The 16,504-nt window shown below is 56.2% G+C and overlaps 3 protein-coding genes across 3 annotated transcripts; 2 read left to right on the top strand and 1 right to left on the bottom strand.

Annotated features, from left to right (window-relative positions):
• Window positions 1-626: 626 nt before the first annotated feature.
• On the bottom strand, window positions 627-4,560 carry LOC121588792 (DNA helicase MCM9-like). Its single transcript, XM_041907148.1, has 2 exons — window positions 4,236-4,560; window positions 627-4,158 (listed from the first exon to the last, which is right to left on the bottom strand). Exons 1-2 carry the CDS (start codon window positions 4,325-4,327, stop codon window positions 894-896), a joined length of 3,357 nt encoding a protein of 1,118 aa, XP_041763082.1. The 5' UTR covers window positions 4,328-4,560; the 3' UTR covers window positions 627-893.
• Window positions 4,561-4,615: 55 nt separating this feature from the next.
• Window positions 4,616-6,657, top strand: LOC121588794 (DET1 homolog). The gene has a single exon (XM_041907154.1). It carries the CDS (start codon window positions 4,835-4,837, stop codon window positions 6,572-6,574), a length of 1,740 nt encoding a protein of 579 aa, XP_041763088.1. The 5' UTR covers window positions 4,616-4,834; the 3' UTR covers window positions 6,575-6,657.
• A 1,350-nt stretch (window positions 6,658-8,007) lies between these two features.
• LOC121588791 (fatty acid synthase) lies at window positions 8,008-16,113 on the top strand. The gene is made up of 5 exons (XM_041907146.1): window positions 8,008-8,637; window positions 8,728-10,934; window positions 11,004-13,581; window positions 13,653-14,002; window positions 14,088-16,113. Exons 1-5 carry the CDS (start codon window positions 8,371-8,373, stop codon window positions 15,847-15,849), a joined length of 7,164 nt encoding a protein of 2,387 aa, XP_041763080.1. The 5' UTR covers window positions 8,008-8,370; the 3' UTR covers window positions 15,850-16,113.
• Window positions 16,114-16,504: the final 391 nt, after the last annotated feature.

Here is a 16,504-nt window from a genome sequence, read left to right as displayed (position 1 = left end):
GGCGTTAAATGCAAACACAACCTTGGCAGAAGGAATTATACACACACTCTTCAATTGCACCACATTTTCCCGGCGGCAGCAGCAAGCTCTTGTAGGTTTTGTAATATAGAATCGTTTACTGATCAAATGAATTTACGCGGGCAAACAAACACGGGTTTGAGGAAAGCAGGATATAAATTATGTGTTCATTTTAGTGGTGTGGTTGAATGGCTGAACCTATTTTGGTACACCTAAGAATTTTGCTTCTGCGGAGGATCGTCAGTTGAAGAATATAGAGATTTAATTAAAAAAAAACAAGACGCAATGAACTGTTACAAACACTTAAGGACTGCAGCATAGAATGCAAGAGTTAGCAGTACGAGCATGTGAATGTCGGGTTTGTGTACTGCAACAGGATGATTTCTTTACATCTTTTAAGAGAATGTCACACCATGGATTAGCGCAAGGTAAACACTTTTGCATAGCGGTTAGCTACTCTTTATTCTGTGGTGTTGAAAGAGTTTAGAAGACCTATCACTCAATGAAGATTTTTACTTTAATCTACAGTACACATTTTCTTAACGTTTCCTGCAAAACGATTTTCATCTCACTTTTGGGAGAGATTTCTAGAAAGAATCCCTTCAATGCTACAGATATCAACTTATCATTACAACATGTTATCTTTTCAAACAACTTTTTTTTATAATAAATTTAGTTTCACATCTTCTTCGATTGCTCTCCGGACAACCGTGAAAAGAGTGTTTAAAGGGAAAGACGAAGTGCATAATGAAACAAACAAAAAAACGCAATAGAATTGTAAATTGTATTGTAAAAGAACACGATATCAATACAACCTGGGAGTGGATAGAAACACAACACAACCTTATCAATAAATATCACAGCCCATCGTTACTTTACAGTTCAATGTCGGATAGATTAAGCTCCACATCCTCATCGGCTAGCCCACTGTACTGGGAGGTAGTACACTGCTCCTGGGTGCCACGCTCCTGCTGCCTAACCGTTCTATCACGAACCATCGATTCGTACGCACTGTCATCGTCCACCGGTCGTGCCTCACGCTTAGGTTGAAATTCAAACTGTTGAAGCTTTTGGCGCGCTTGTGTTCGTACTCCCGGCACGCAAGGAGTCGGAGGCGCATCGGACACATCAGCAGATTCGCTCAGCAGTGCAAACTCACCGGAAGGTTCGATTTCGAAGTTAAGCAGATCCTCTGTATCCTGCTCAGTAAGCTGCGTCACATGGGTCGTTCGCTGGCTGGCTGTGGACAACTGGCGCTGACTTGGTCGTTTTAATTGATACAAAGAGTGGACGTTAGAGAGATCTTCTTGTGTGCGACTGGTCCCAAAGCTACTACTGCTAATGCTCGTTGCGCTGATCGTGTTCGGCACAGTGTCGTCTAGCGGTGCACGATCATTTGCTACTCTCTTAGTTGTCTCTGACGCAACGAACAGCTCCTCATCATCGAAATCAATGGTTTCGTCTAACGTTCTGCTAGAGTTTGCTTGCTCTAAAAGAGCACTGAACGAAGCATTTCCATTGGGTGTTGTGCGCTCTGTTTGGTGCGTAGAAACACGCTGATTGCTACTTTCAGGCTTGGATAAGGCGAAGCTCGAAAGATCGTGAGTATGATCTTTTGGTTCGTTCCTTTCCATAACAATCGTTTTGTCAATCAGTGATTGAATGGGACGGGAAGATGATTTCATAGTTGCTTCCTCGAAGTCATCATCATCGTCCTCAAATATTTGACTCGTATCCAGTAGAGCACTAAACGAAAGATCTTTACTTTGCGTTTGTGTCTTTGGCATTTCAGTAGCAGAAGCTGCTGGATCTTGCGCTTCGGAGCCACCGAAACTTTTTCTCAACGAACCAAGTAAGTTCCCTAGTGCTGTATCGTCTAACGGAGCCTTCAGCGTCAAATCCTCCTCAACCTCATTCGTTGCACGTTTGCGTTTTCTAGCTCCTCGTGAGGTAGAATCTTCCGAGTTTGATTCGGATGTTGCTTTCGCCGTCGTCTGTTTGCGGAGCTTTTTAAAGTTTGCCTTGGGGTTGAGTGCGTACTTCGAACTGGTCGGCGGTACCTGCGGTACAGTTTTCAACTGCTGCTCCCGAAAATCATCAACCGTGGTCAACGTAGACGAAACCGTTTGCTGACTTCGATCATCACCATCCGAAACTATCCGTCCAGTATCAGTACTCTGCTCCCGCTGCTCTAATTGCTGCTTCCTCTTTTGCTTTTCGATCAGTTCACGATGATAGCGTCGCAGTATGTTCGGATCGATCGGCCGCACTGTGGCCGTATCCTGCACCACACCATGCAGATTTAGCACATCCAGCAGTCGATCGATGGTACCCTGCTCGGGCCCAAGGGGCAGCTGTGCCTTAATCAGATCGTACGTCGGTATACCGATTTTGCCAAAGCCCCAGCTGGCCTCCATCAGTTGAATGATCGTGATCGCATCGATCGGTGTAACCTCATTGCGCAGCAGCAGCCGCGCGTGTGCCTGCGCCAAACGGAACAAACTGTCCAGCAGCCGAACGGTCGTGCGCGTAGGATCACGGTACGGATCCGACCGACACGCTTTATAGTACGCACCGAGAATCACGTTCGCTTCGGGTGATACGCGCGGATGAAAGTCCTTGATGGCAGCAAAGTGCAGCTGAAGCTTCTCCAGCTCCCAGTGTGCGACCCGATCCGTTCGGTTGCCCTCTCCCTCGAAACACTCCCGCTCCTCGTCCAGCAGGGCCTGCGCGAGCAGATGGTTTGCAATGTCCGCATCCCAATCGGCGGCCCGGATGTCCTTCAGGATCATCACCATATCGAAGCGGGACAGCAGCGGGCCGCCGATGCCGATGTTTTCCGCCGACTTGCCCAGCCCGTCGGACATGGTGTAAAGATTTTTAGGATTGGTCGCGGCCAGCACGACACACCGCGTGCTGAGCTTGCAAACCATGCCCGCCTTTGCCACGCTGATCGTTTGCTGCTCCATCGCTTCGTGAATCGATGCCTTATCCGTTTCGCGCATCAGATTGAACTCGTCGATACAGCAGATGCCACCGTCGGCCAGAACGAGCGCACCGGCCTCCAGCTGCCATTCGCCTTCGTCCTTCACCGCGGCCGCCGTTAAGCCCGCCGAGGAGCAGCCCATGCCGGTGGTGTACACGGCCCGGCTGGCAATTTCGGACGCGTACTTGAGCAGCTGCGATTTGGCCAGCCCCGGATCGCCGACCAGCAACAGATGGGAGTGTCCGCGTACCGTGGCCTGTTGCTCCCCATCGCCCACCCTTTCCGTGCAGGAGGCCAACGCTAGTGCGATGGCCAGCTTTACCGGATACATGCCACGGATGGCGGGTGCGATCGATTGCACCAGCAGATCCCGCGCGGCCAGCTCACCGATCTCGCGCAGCACCTCCTGCCACTCGGCCGGAACGCACAGCAAGTGTTCGGGCAAATCTTTGGCCCAGCTCGCTTTGCTTTCCTCCCGCGCCACACTGTTCGCCCGCATCGCTATCGTCACCTCGGTCCGGCGGCCAACGGCGGGCGGCTTCCACCGGTGCTCGATCGGACCGCACACGGTCACGCAATCTCCCGGCTGGCAGCTGTCCACGAGATCATCCTCGAGCGTCACCACCAGCGATGCCGGCACGTTCCGTTCGCTCATAATCTCCTGGATGCGGATCTCCTGATAGTCACGGCACAGGTCCGGCTGCGGTTGGGCCGACACTGGCTGCAGCTGGCCACGGCAGCCGGCCTCGCGAGCATTCGGGCACGGTCCGGGCGGTTCGAACACGTACGATTTGCAGTACTCCGCCTCGATCACCACCTTCTGCTTGCAGCGCGTGCAGGCGTACTCGCGCCTGTACTCCAGAAACCGGCTCGAGGACATGCGTATCACGCTGCCCTTTACCTGCAGAAACTGTCCCACGCTGTCGTTGTTCGGGTAGGCCGTCTTCCGCAGCTCGGCCGGCGACACCGGCACATTGACGAAGCGCACGTGGCAGTTTTCCTTGACTTGGAAGCCCGGATCGAGGAAGAGATTGCCTTCGATGAGCGACTTTTGCGCACGGAGCAAACATTCGTTCCAGCGGGCCAGTTCTGCCTGCGTGTCTTCAAAGATGCGTGCAAACAGTTGCGGCTGTTCGCGCTGCAGCTGCGTAAGGCTGGAAATGAAAGGGTCAGGATTAAGCGATGTGGCCATTTCTACGGCAGTACATGGTCGAGTGGAGATGCTTCATACTTCACATGTATGGACACGTGCTGCAAGTCATCGGAGTTATTTAGCAGATCAGTGATTTCCTGCGCGTAGTGCTTCTTTAGGTAAGCTTCCATGGCGTTGGATTCGATTTGTTTGCCAGATGTGTTCGATGCACAATTTTAAAAACCATCACAAATACACAATCAAACCGGCAACGGAACTTGACTGCCGACACGTAACACACAAAAATTGAATACAAAAAAAAAGATAAACGATCCCGAACGATCACGGGGAAATGCAGGAAAACAGTGGAAAAGTCGAACGTTTTGCTTTGCCGCGCAAAAAACTTCGTTTGTTGACAAATGAAACCGGCCTGCTTTGCTGTCAAACGCGCGTAAGCTGTCATGTGGAAGGTTTGTTTGTTTGTTTACTTCGTGCTAGCGGACGGGCGGAAAATAGAAAAAAGGGCTCGCTAAACAAATAGGAACAGAACGTCGGATAGCACCGAAACGTACCGCTCGCGTAGTTGAGATAAATCCTCCACATAGTGTGATTAATCTATGAGGTAGCCTTTGTTGCGTGCTGGATGCGTGTCACCGTCCACACTCGATCGTATTGGCACGCGTGTGGGAACGCTTCCAATGAACCCCTTCGACATGGAACCGAACGTACACAACAACGTACCGGACGCTTTTTGCACCGAGCGTATTCGCTTTCGCCGGCTACGGTCACAAAACATAGTGCATCGGCTGAGGAGTAGGGAGACGGGCCAGCGACATCGTACCCCGCGGCACGCGATCCGCGAGCTGTACCAGAACGTGTACCCGAACCTAACCGTCGTCAATGTGGAGCGGCCACCGTGCTATCTGCGAAAGTTCAGCCCGGACGGGAAGTATCTGATCGCGTTTTCCTCCGACCAGGCGGCGCTGGAGATTTACGAGTATCAGGGCTGTGCGGCGGCCGGCGAGCTGCTCAGCAGCTGGGACGACACCGAGCTGATGGTGGATTACGAGCCCGGGCATAGCAGCGTCATCCGGGGCAAGATTTTCGACCAGCTGTTCAAGCTGAAGCACGTGGTCAATCTGGAGAACCACGAGAAGCATCTGAACCGGGAGTGCAGCCTGTTCACGAACGACGGCCGGTACGTGATCGTGGGTGCCGCTTCGTTCATACCGGAGGAAAACCGGCCCCACTTCTACGAGCTGTACACGAACAACGAGGTCATCAAACCGACGGCCGGCTGCCCGCTCGAGGACTACACGCTCTACATCATCGATCTGCACTTTGGGCGCATCTCGCACGCGCGAGACTTTCGCGTGGACAAGATCATCCTGTCGCACAACCAGGGCGTCTACCTGTACAACAGTACGCTCGCGATCCTGTCGATACACCACCAGTCGATGTACATCTTCTCGATTGCCGACGGGACGTTCTTTCCCGAGCGTACGATCGGGCGGTTTTGCAGCGGCGAGGACGAGCGGTACTACACGAGCGCGTTCCTGACCGAGCGGGGCAGTGCGCCGCCGCCCCGCGCCTTCCGCGAGCCGGCGATAAACAGCCTGAAGCACCGCATACTGGTGTTTCTGTTCCGGCAGGCCAAGGCGCAGGTCGACAGCGGGGAGGATGGGCTGGCGCTGCGCAAGTTTTACCGCCGGTTCGACGAGTACAAGGATCTGCGCATGTGGAAGATGCAGCTGCTCGACGACGATCTGCTGCTGATCAAGTACGCGCACGAGGACGTGGTCACGCTCAAGGCGCACGAACCGAACAGCCAGTACTCGATGTTCGTGGTGTACCACATCTGGGACATGCAGATCGTCGCCGTGTACAGCAACCAGTCGACGCAGCTGCTCGAGCTGTACGAACACTTTTGCGACAGCTTTCGGAACGCGTCGCACAACCACCGGACACCGTTTGCCTGCTCGCCGAGCAACAACCTGTACAGCCGGTTGCTGCACACGCGCTTCAAGCAGACGATCATTGGTGCGCGCGGCGGCAGCGAGGTGGAGGCAACGAAGCGCATCCTCGCCCAGCTGCCGATCAGTGCGCAGAGCTACACCAGCTCACCGTACCTCGACCTCGGCCTGTTCAGCTACGACGACAAGTGGGTGTCGGCGATGGAGCGGCCGAAAGCGTGCGCCGAGTTTCCGATCCGGTTCTATGCGCGCGACTCGGGCCTGCTCAAGTTTCGCATCTACGCCGGGATGGGCCATCAGATCACGCCCCATCCGGGGCTGCGCCGGCTGGTGGCGTTTATCTTTCACCCGACCGAACCGTTCGCGATCAGCGTGCAGCGCATCAACACGGACTACATTGCCAACTTCCATCTGCGGCACGTGCCCAGCATCAAGCGCAAGCACGCGTTGCCGCCCAAGACGTAGCCGACGGGGGGATGGAGGAAAAAAACAAAACGAATGATTTTTCTTTTAGATAGAATAAAACAAATCCAAGCTGCATTTTGCAAACAAACACCTCATTACGGTATGATTTTTTACTATCTATCACACAACCGCAAAAGTTTCTTCGCGCGCGCTGGTATTGCGCAACTGGTGGCGCAATTGTTTTCCAAATCGCTCGCGACCGTGTGGCGCCGTCAATTGAGCGGCGTTTTGGGGGTTTTGCTGAAGAAAAAAAAAAACACCTTCGTTCATGCAAAATAGATTAGTATGGACGCGGGTAGGGGTATGCGTACGCGTAATCAAATTAAAACACACAAACTTTCCAAACCCGCACCACCGTACGTTGACCTGCGGAGGACAGGCCTGACCCCCAGAGCATGTGCTCGGGGGTCAAACGCGGGAACTGAAAGGTTTGGTTTTCGGTTTAGGCCCAGGCACGACCCTACCAGGTTTGGTGCGAGATCACCGGCAAAAGGTGAGCATGGCTAATGCTTCCGGCACAAGATTGGTTGGGCGAATCCGCTGTTCTGAGCCATCATTTATGATCATGCTGGCTAGAGGTTGCTAGGAAACCGAAGATAAGCCAAGTCGATAGACAGTGTGTATAATGCGTCCGGCTTGTGAAGGGACCCGCGTCATTACCGGCGTCGAGCGGGCGAGTCTACTATCTCCGTTACCGTCTACCAGCCACAATGCTGCCCGCTTTTAAAGGTCAGTGTCAATGGGTTACACAAGGTGTAAAACTGTTACCGATATTCGAGCGCCTTAGTTACGGGGACCTGTACCAGAGCGATTGATTATTACCACGTGTTTTATGTAAATCGGAACCCAACCGTTCCCGCCACACAAAGCGCAAAGGGACCGGCCGGGTCGTTTCGATCGCACTTTTATTGGCCACTGCCACTTTCGTAAGCTATTTCTTAGCTCCATCCGAATAATCGCTTGCATGTGTGGGTAAAGGTAAACGCAAAAAAAACAACTTTGCTGAGAGCATAATTAGAAGCAGCGCGGTGTACATGTGATCAAGTAAAGATCATTCATATTCAAAACGTTTATGTAGTATGATCGCGATCGTTCATGTTTTGCACCAACATAAAATGCAACCTCTCCCCCTCTCGCATTCTAAAAGTACGACAAATTCCTTCTGGATGGATGGGCCAGGAAACCTTCCCGCCGCCCCTGCTCCCGCTCCTTAGCTAGCGGTGTCACCGTGGTTAATGAAATGGTGGAAGTCGCTTTAATCGAATGCGGAATTGCAAATGCCGGTTCACGAAACCCTTTCCCGCGATCACGGCGGTTGCTGCTGTTGTTGTGTACGCTGCTTAATTGGCCGCGGGTGCCTCCTATCGAACAATTTCTGGATAGGTGCCCCCCGAGCGCGGACGGAGGACCTATAAAACTATCGCCCAACCCTGGGACGGCCGTTCACTTGCAGCTCCGTGGCCTGCCAGGTTGGATGGTGTTTGTTCCGCGTTGATACTCTGCAGCCTAATTTTGTGTTGGACTGTTTCCGTCTTACCTGTGGGGTGTAGTGCAATTTTGGGTGTAATCCTTCTAAGGACTAAGGTGTGTGGACTGTGTGCTTGGTGCGTGGCAGAACGGCAGTGCCCGTGTGCAGTGAGTGCAATAAAAGTGAACCAAATAGACTGAAAGCGTGACGATTTTTAAGCGAACGTTCCGGTTACCAAAGAAGATTTAAACGAGCATAGCACAGCCTGCTGCGATCTAATTGTGAGAAGCGACCGGTGAACATTTGCGACCAACCACCGCCACCGAAAATGGAATCGAAGGATACGGATGCGTTGGCGTTCCGCGCGAAACCACCCTGCCCGGGGGATGAGATTGTGATTTCCGGCATTGCCGGCCGCTTTCCCAACTCGGACAATGTGAAGGAGTACGGGTACAATCTGTTCAACAAGATCGACATGGTGGACGATCTGGAGACGCGCTGGCGGCACAGCAATGTGGAGATTCCGCGCCGCATGGGCAAGGTGAACAATCTCGAGAAGTTTGACGCCACGTTCTTCGGTGTGCACTTCAAGCAGGTAGGTTTTTGGTGCCCAAAACGAAAGCGGGACCCACCCTAACACCTTCTCTATGTGGATTCCATTCCCCCTTGCATCCCATCCACACAGGCACACACGATGGATCCGCAGTGTCGTATTCTGGTCGAGCACGCGTACGAAGCGGCCATCGATGCGGGCGTCAATCCGAAATCGCTGCGAGGCTCGCGCACGGGCGTGTTCGTCGGCGCGTGCTTCGCCGAGTCGGAAAAGACCTGGTTCTACGAGAAGATCTCGTCCGGCGGGTTCGGCATTACCGGGTGCTCCCGTGCGATGATGGCGAACCGCATCTCGTACACGATGGGACTGAACGGGCCCTCCTTTCTGCTCGATACCGCGTGCAGCAGCTCGATGTACGCGCTCGACTGTGCGTTCAACGCGATCCGCAACGGCGAGTGCGATGCCGCGATCGTCGGCGGCTCCAACCTGCTGCTGCATCCGTACGTGACGCTGCAGTTCGCCCGGCTCGGCGTGCTGGCGGCGGACGGTTACTGCCGGCCGTTCGATAAGGACGCATCGGGCTACACGCGCTCGGAAGCGGTCTGCGTGATGTACCTGCAGAAGGCAAAGGACGCGAAGCGCGTGTACGCGAACGTCGTCTACTCGAAGACAAACTGCGACGGGTTTAAGGAGGAAGGCATCACCTACCCGTCGGGCGTGATGCAGCGCAAGCTGCTGACCGAGTTTTACAGCGAGATTCAGCTCGATCCGGCCACGGTCGACTATGTGGAGGCGCACAGCACCGGTACGGTGGTCGGCGATCCGGAGGAGTGCGCTGGGCTGGACAAGATTTTCTGCGCCGGGCGCAAAAAGCCGCTGCCCGTCGGTTCGGTCAAGTCGAACATTGGCCATTCGGAGTCGAGCTCGGGCATCTGCTCGCTGATCAAGTGCATCCTGGCGCTCGAGGCGCGGCTCATCCCGCCCAACATTAACTTCCGCGAGATTCGTCGCGACATTCCGTCGCTGGTGGAGGGCCGGCTGAAGGTGGTGTCGGAGACGGAGCCACTGGACGGTCCGCTGATTGCCGTCAACTCGTTCGGGTTCGGCGGGGCCAATGCGCACGCCCTGCTGTACGGCAACACGAAGGAGAAGGTTAACCACGGGCTGCCAACGGACAACTTGCCCCGTCTGATCACGTGGTCTGGCCGTACGGAGGAAGCCATTGACGCGGTGCTGACGGACATGAGCAACCGCCATCTGGACGCGGAGTACGTCGCACTGCTGCACAACGTGCAGAGCGAATCCATTCCCGGCAATGTGTTCCGTGGGTATGGGCTGTACGCGAAGGACGGTACGGAGAATGCGATCTGCCTGGGGCGGGACACGCAGCACTACACCGGTCTGAAGCGGCCGCTCGTGTGGGTGTTCAGCGGTATGGGCTCGCAGTGGAGCGAGATGGGCACGTCTCTGATGGAGATACCCGTGTTCCGGCAGGCGATCGAGCACTGTCACCGCGTGCTGGAGAAGCGCGGCCTCAACCTGATCGAGATCCTCACGTCGAAGAGCTGCAAGTACGACAACATTCTGCACTCGTTCGTCGGCATTGCCGCGGTACAGATCGGTATCGTGGATGTGCTGCGCTCGCTCGACCTCGAGCCGGACTTTGTGATCGGCCATTCGGTCGGTGAGCTGGGGTGTGCGTACGCCGACCGGTGCTTCACCGCTGAGCAGATGATCCTGTCCGCGTACTCGCGCGGCATGGCCAGTCTGGAGACGAAGACCGTGTTCGGTTCGATGGCGGCGGTTGGGTTGGGCTTCCGCAAGATCCGCACGATGCTACCGCCCGGCATTGAGGTGGCCTGCCACAACGGACCAGACTCGTGCACCATTTCGGGCCCGAAGGAGAACGTCGAAGCGTTCGTGGCGCAGCTCACCGAGAAGGGCATCTTTGCGAAGGAGGTGCCGTGCTCGAACATTCCCTACCACAGCAAGTACATCGCGGAGATGGGCCCGAGGCTGCTGGCCCGCCTGAACGAAGTCATTCCCGAGCCGCAGAAGCGCTCGCCCAAGTGGTTGAGCTCGTCGGTGCCCAAGATTCGCTGGGACCAGCCGGACAGCCAGTACTCGTCCGCCCACTACCACACGAACAATCTGCTCAGCCCGGTGCTGTTCGAGGAGACGTCCGCCCTGCTGCCGAACAATGCGCTCACGATCGAGATTGCGCCGCACGGATTGCTGCAGGCGATCCTGAAGAAATCCATGCCCAACGCCATCCACATTGGGCTGACCAAGCGCGGAAACAAGGACAATGTGCAGTACATGTTTAACGCGCTCGGCAAGTGAGTAACGGGGCGCTGTTAGGTTCCGCTTGTGGGTTCCGCTTGTAATATCTGTTTTCTCGCTTTCAGACTGTATATCAACGGTTTGGACATTCCAGTCGCCCGGCTCTATCCGCCGGTTGCGTTCCCGGTGTCTCGCGGCACGCCGATGATTTCGCACCTGATCCGGTGGGACCATTCGGAAGATTGGTTCGTGACCAAGTTCGAGATGCAAAAGTCGACCAAGAGCGGCGAACGGCGGGTGAAGATTAAGCTGAACGACGAAGATTACAGCTACATCGCCGGGCACGTGATTGACGGGCGTGTCCTGTTCCCCGCCACGGCCTACCTGCATCTGGCCTGGGAAACGCTGGCAATGGTAAAGGGCCCAATGTACTTCGATCTGGAGGTAGAGTTCGAGGACGTCAAGTTCCTGCGCGCGACCTCCATCACGAAGGATCAGGAGATAGAGTTTACCGTGATGCTTCAGCCCGGCACCGGTCGGTTCGAAATTACCGAAGGCACGGCAGCCGTCGTCACCGGGTACGTGCGGCACGTGGAGAACATTACGCTGTCGGAAATTCCCGACCCGCCGGCGAACGATATGCCCGTGCTGGCGACGCGCGACTTCTACAAGGAGTTGCGCCTGCGCGGCTACCACTACAGCGGTGCGTTCCGTTCGGTGCTGGAGGCCCGCTCGGACAGTGCGTGCGGCAAGATCAACTGGGAGCTGAACTGGGTCTCGTTCCTGGACTGCCTGCTGCAGTGCTGCATCATCGGCAAGGACACGCGCACCCTGATGATCCCCACCTGCATCGAGCGTATGCGCATCGATCCGCGCATGCATCTGGCGATCGCGAACACGATGGAGGAGGGCAGCCAGGTGTTTGAGTTCAAGAACTCGCGCGTGCTCAACACGATCCGGTGCGGCGGTATCGAGATCGTTGGCCTGCAGGCTAGCACGGTCGCACGCCGCAAACCGCCGGGCATTCCGGTGCTGGAGTCGTACCAGTTTGTGTCCCATCTGCCCGCACCGACGCTGTCGAAGGGCGACGCCATCCGGGTGTGCGTGCAGCTGGCGCTGGAAAACATTCCCGTGCCGAAGGTGAAGGTGGTCGAGGTGGACTTTGGCGAGAGCGTCCCGATCACGCCGCTGTTTGCCGATGCGCTGGCCGATCTGCCGCTGGTAACGGCGGACCTGATGTTCCTGAGCCGGCAGCAGCTGTCGCTCGGTGGTGTGCACGTCGAGGACGGCAAGCTGTCCACGCAGACCAACTCGCTGTTCCTCGTGTCGACCAACTGTCTCGGCCGGCCGGAGTTTGTGGAGGAGTCGGTGGCCAGCCTGCACGAGAGCGGCTACCTGCTGAGCCGGGAGGCGGCCAACCTCGTGGTGGATAGTATTGTGCCGCCGGCCGGCTTCCAGCTGCTGGCCGTGCTCCCCGTGCCCGACCACGAGACGCTGGTGCTGCTGCAGCGCATCAAGCGCAAGTTTATGGCCGTACCGACGATCGTGCGCATTCCGCCGCTGGACGACCGGTACGAGTGGATCGGTACGCTGAAGGACGCGATCAAGGCCGGACCGGTGATTGCGGTTGCCCAGGGTGACGTCAACTCGGGCATCGTGGGCCTGATCAACTGCATCCGCAGGGAGCCGGACGGTGGCATGGTGAGCTGCGTGTTTGTGGACGATCCGGCTGCGCCACCGTTCGATCTGGACAGTCCCGTGTTCAAGGGCCAGCTGAAGCTCGGCCTGGCGATCAACGTGTACCGTAAGGGACGCTGGGGAAGCTTCCGACATCTCCAACTGGTGCAGAAGATTGAGTCCAAGCCGAGACGCAACCACTGCTACGCGAACGCACTGGTCAAGGGCGATCTGTCCTCGATGACGTGGCTCAGCGGTCCGTTCAACCATGGCCGGCCGAAGGGCGAGCTGGTGAAGGTGGTGTACAGCTCGCTCAACTTCCGCGACGTCATGTTCGCGACCGGTAAGCTGTCGTCCGACTTTGCCAATCTGTCCCGCGTCGAGCAGCAGTGCGAGCTGGGCTTCGAGTACTCCGGCATCGGCGAGACTGGGCGCCGCATCATGGGCATGGTGACTACCGGCGCGATGGCAACACACGTGGAGTGCGACGATACGCTCACGTGGACCGTGCCGGAGAAGTGGTCGCTCGAGCAGGCTGCAACCGTGCCGGTCGTGTACGTGACCGTGTACTGTGCGCTGTTCATCAACGCGCACATCCAGAAGGGCCAGTCGATTCTGATCCATGCCGGTAGCGGCGGCATTGGGTTGGCCGCCATTCGCGTCTGTCTCGCGTACGGGCTGGAAGTGTACACAACCGTGGGCACGGAGGCCAAGAAAGACTTCCTGCTGCAGACGTTCCCGCAGCTGAAGGCGGACAACATTGGCAACTCGCGCGACACCTCCTTCGAGCGTATGATTATGCTACGCACCAATGGGCAGGGTGTGGATTACGTGCTGAACTCGCTCGCGGACGATAAGCTGCAGGCGTCGGTACGCTGCCTGGGCAAGTACGGAAAGTTCCTGGAGATCGGCAAGTACGATATGGCGAACGACTCCAAGCTCGGACTGAACCGATTCCTGCGTGCGCTTTCGTTTACGGCCGTACTGGTGGACTTCCTGTTCACGGCACCGCAGGAGGAGAAGATGGTAAGGCTGGGAGAGCTGCTGGATGATGAGAATGTGCTCCACAACCATATCGTCTCTTTGTCTTCCTCCAGGTACTGCGCAACATGCTCGATAAGGACATTAAGAGTGGCGTGATCGTGCCGCTGAAGACCAACGTGTTCCCTGCCGGTGACATTGAGCAAGCGTTCCGCTTCCTGGCCAGCGGTAAGCACGTGGGAAAGGTGTTGCTAAAGCTGCGCGAATCACCGAACGATGAGGACTCGGTCCCGATCAGCTACCTGCCGCGCGTCTACTGCAATCCGGATCGATCGTACATCATTGCCGGCGGGCTGGGCGGTTTCGGTCTGGAGTTGGCCGACTGGCTGGTGCTGCGCGGCTGCCGTAAAGTGGTGATCAGCTCAAGCCGAGGTCTTTCCAAACCCTACCAGCTGTACCGCATCAAGTGAGTGGCATCTTTGGGGCGAACCGGGGTTGGGTTCTCAGCGATCTGATCGCAATAATGAGCCCGTTTTTTCTACCCTCGCTAGGATTTGGGAGACGTACGGTGTGAAGGTGGTGATCAGCACGGATGACATCGCCACGCGGGCCGGTTGCGAGGCGTTGATCAGCACCGCCAACAAGCTCGGCCCCGTTGGAGGTATCTTTAACCTGGCCGTGCAGCTGCGGGATGGCATCTTCGAGAACCAATCGGTGGACCGGTTCCGGGAGTGTATGGCGCCGAAGGCCATCGCCACGCAGTACCTGGACGAGGTGAGCCGTCGCGTCTGCCCGCAGCTGGAATACTTTGTCATCTTCTCCAGCGTGTCGTGCGGACGGGGAAATGCGGGCCAGAGCAACTACGGCATGGCGAACTCGGTGATGGAGCGCATCATCGAGCGGCGCTGGGCCGATGGGCTGCCGGCGAAGGCCGTCCAGTGGGGTGCGGTCGGAGAGGTCGGTCTCGTGGCCGACATGCAGGAGGACAAGCTGGACATGGAGATTGGCGGCACGCTGCAGCAGCGCATCAGCTCGTGCCTGCAGGAGCTGGACCCGCTGCTAACGACGCCGGAACCGATCGTGGCCAGCATGGTGGTGGCGGAGAAGCGCGTCCGCACCAGCGGCAAGGAGAACATCATCGAGAGCGTGATGAACATCATGAGCATCCGCGACATCAAGTCGATCTCGATGGACACGACGCTGTCCGAGCTGGGCATGGATTCGCTGATGGCGGTCGAAATCAAGCAGACGCTCGAGCGCGAATACGAGCTGTTCCTGACGCCGCAGGACCTGCGCTCGCTCACCTTCATGAAGCTGCAGGAGCTGACCGAGGCGAAGGCGGCCGCGGCGGACGAGAATGTCAAGCTGAAGCTGGCCAACGAGAAAACGCCCACGGGCGTGGCGATGTTGCTCCGCAATCTGGGCGACGAGTTCAACAGCCAGCACACGATACTGCGCCTGCAGTCGGAGAACGACTCGAAGAAGTACAACGCGTGCGTGCTGTTCACGCCCGGCATCGAGGGGGTGGCCGGTAACGCGTGGCACAACATCGCAGCCCAGCTGTCGCTGCCGACGTTCATCACGCAGCTGACGCACACGATCGACATGACGACGGTGGAGGAGATCGGCCGCTTCCTGGCGCCCGAGCTGATCGAGAACGTGTTCAAGGGCACGGAGCACTTCTACCTGGTCGGGTACTCGTTCGGTGCGTTCGTGACGCTCGAGCTGGCCCGCATCCTCGAGGAGACGGGCATGCGCGGCCAGATACTGCTGATCGACGGGGCGCCCAAGTTCCTGCGCAAGCTGGCCATCGACCAGATGACGGAGAACTACACCGACGACAGCATACAGGTGGTGCTGACCTCCGGCATTGTGAACACCATCTTCCCGGAGGAAAACATGGACGTGCTGCCGCTGCTGGCCGCCTGCACCACGTTCGACGAGCGCATCGACAAGCTGCTCGAGCTGTCCAAGGATCAGAACCTCTACTCCGAGGCGTACCTGCGCATGATGCCGAAGGCACTGTTCAACCGCATCAAGATCGCGCTCGAAACCGACCTCGACCATCCGCGGCCGGTCCAGTCGCCCATTCTGCTGGTGCGCCCGACCGAGGTGTCGGTGGTGGACATCGAGGAGGATTACGACCTGTCCCGGTACACCGACGGCAACGTGAGCCTGAAGTTCGTCGAGGGTAACCACATCACGATGCTGGACAACCCGAAGCTTGTACAAATCATTGCCGATTCCGATCCGGTGCTGGAGTCGGATCGCTGCTTCCAGAAGTACCTGCAGAGTAACTCCGTCGCGGAGTAAGGCGGTAGTGGGCAGCGTGCTGGCCTCTTGCTAGTATAAGGGACTCTGGGGGGATCGATTTTGAAGGATCAGGGAACTCTTCTGGTGCCGCTGCCAGTGCCAAACTGCTTTACTTTCGACCGGAGGGAAGGGAGGGGGATTGTGCATGATTGTTACGGGGGGGTTGAAGCTTGAATTACTTGTTCAAAGTTAGTGCAAACAGAAGCTAATCCAAAGCGACAAAATATCATCTCAATACAATACATTTAGAAATTTTAAAGACAATTTTTTTTGGAGACATATGCGTTTTGAATTGTTTGATCTTTCTTCTTCTTCTTTGGCACAACAACCGCTGTCGGTCAAGGCCTGCCTGTACCCACTAGTGAAGTGAGCTTGGCTTTCAGTGACTTATTATTACCATAGCAGGATAGTCAGTTCTACGTATGGGGGCACGGTCTATTCGGGACTTGAACCCATGAATTGTTTGATAGTGAAAGAAATATGCCAATGCCATATTGAAATGATATGCCAATCGCTGCAATCTTTGCACATGAGATTGTAACAACGGCCATTAATCCCATAATCCTCTTTAATGTGGCATGAAATACATTTACATTTCTATATTTTTCTATAAAACGGTAACTATTAGTGATGGGCGAGTCGACCGGAACCTATC

The sequence above is a fragment of the Anopheles merus genome, chromosome 2R (genome assembly GCF_017562075.2).
Source record: "Anopheles merus strain MAF chromosome 2R, AmerM5.1, whole genome shotgun sequence".
Taxonomy (NCBI): Eukaryota; Metazoa; Arthropoda; class Insecta; order Diptera; family Culicidae; genus Anopheles; species Anopheles merus.
The sequence above is the reverse complement of the archived record's forward strand: the minus strand, read 5'-3'. Positions and strand labels throughout refer to the sequence as shown.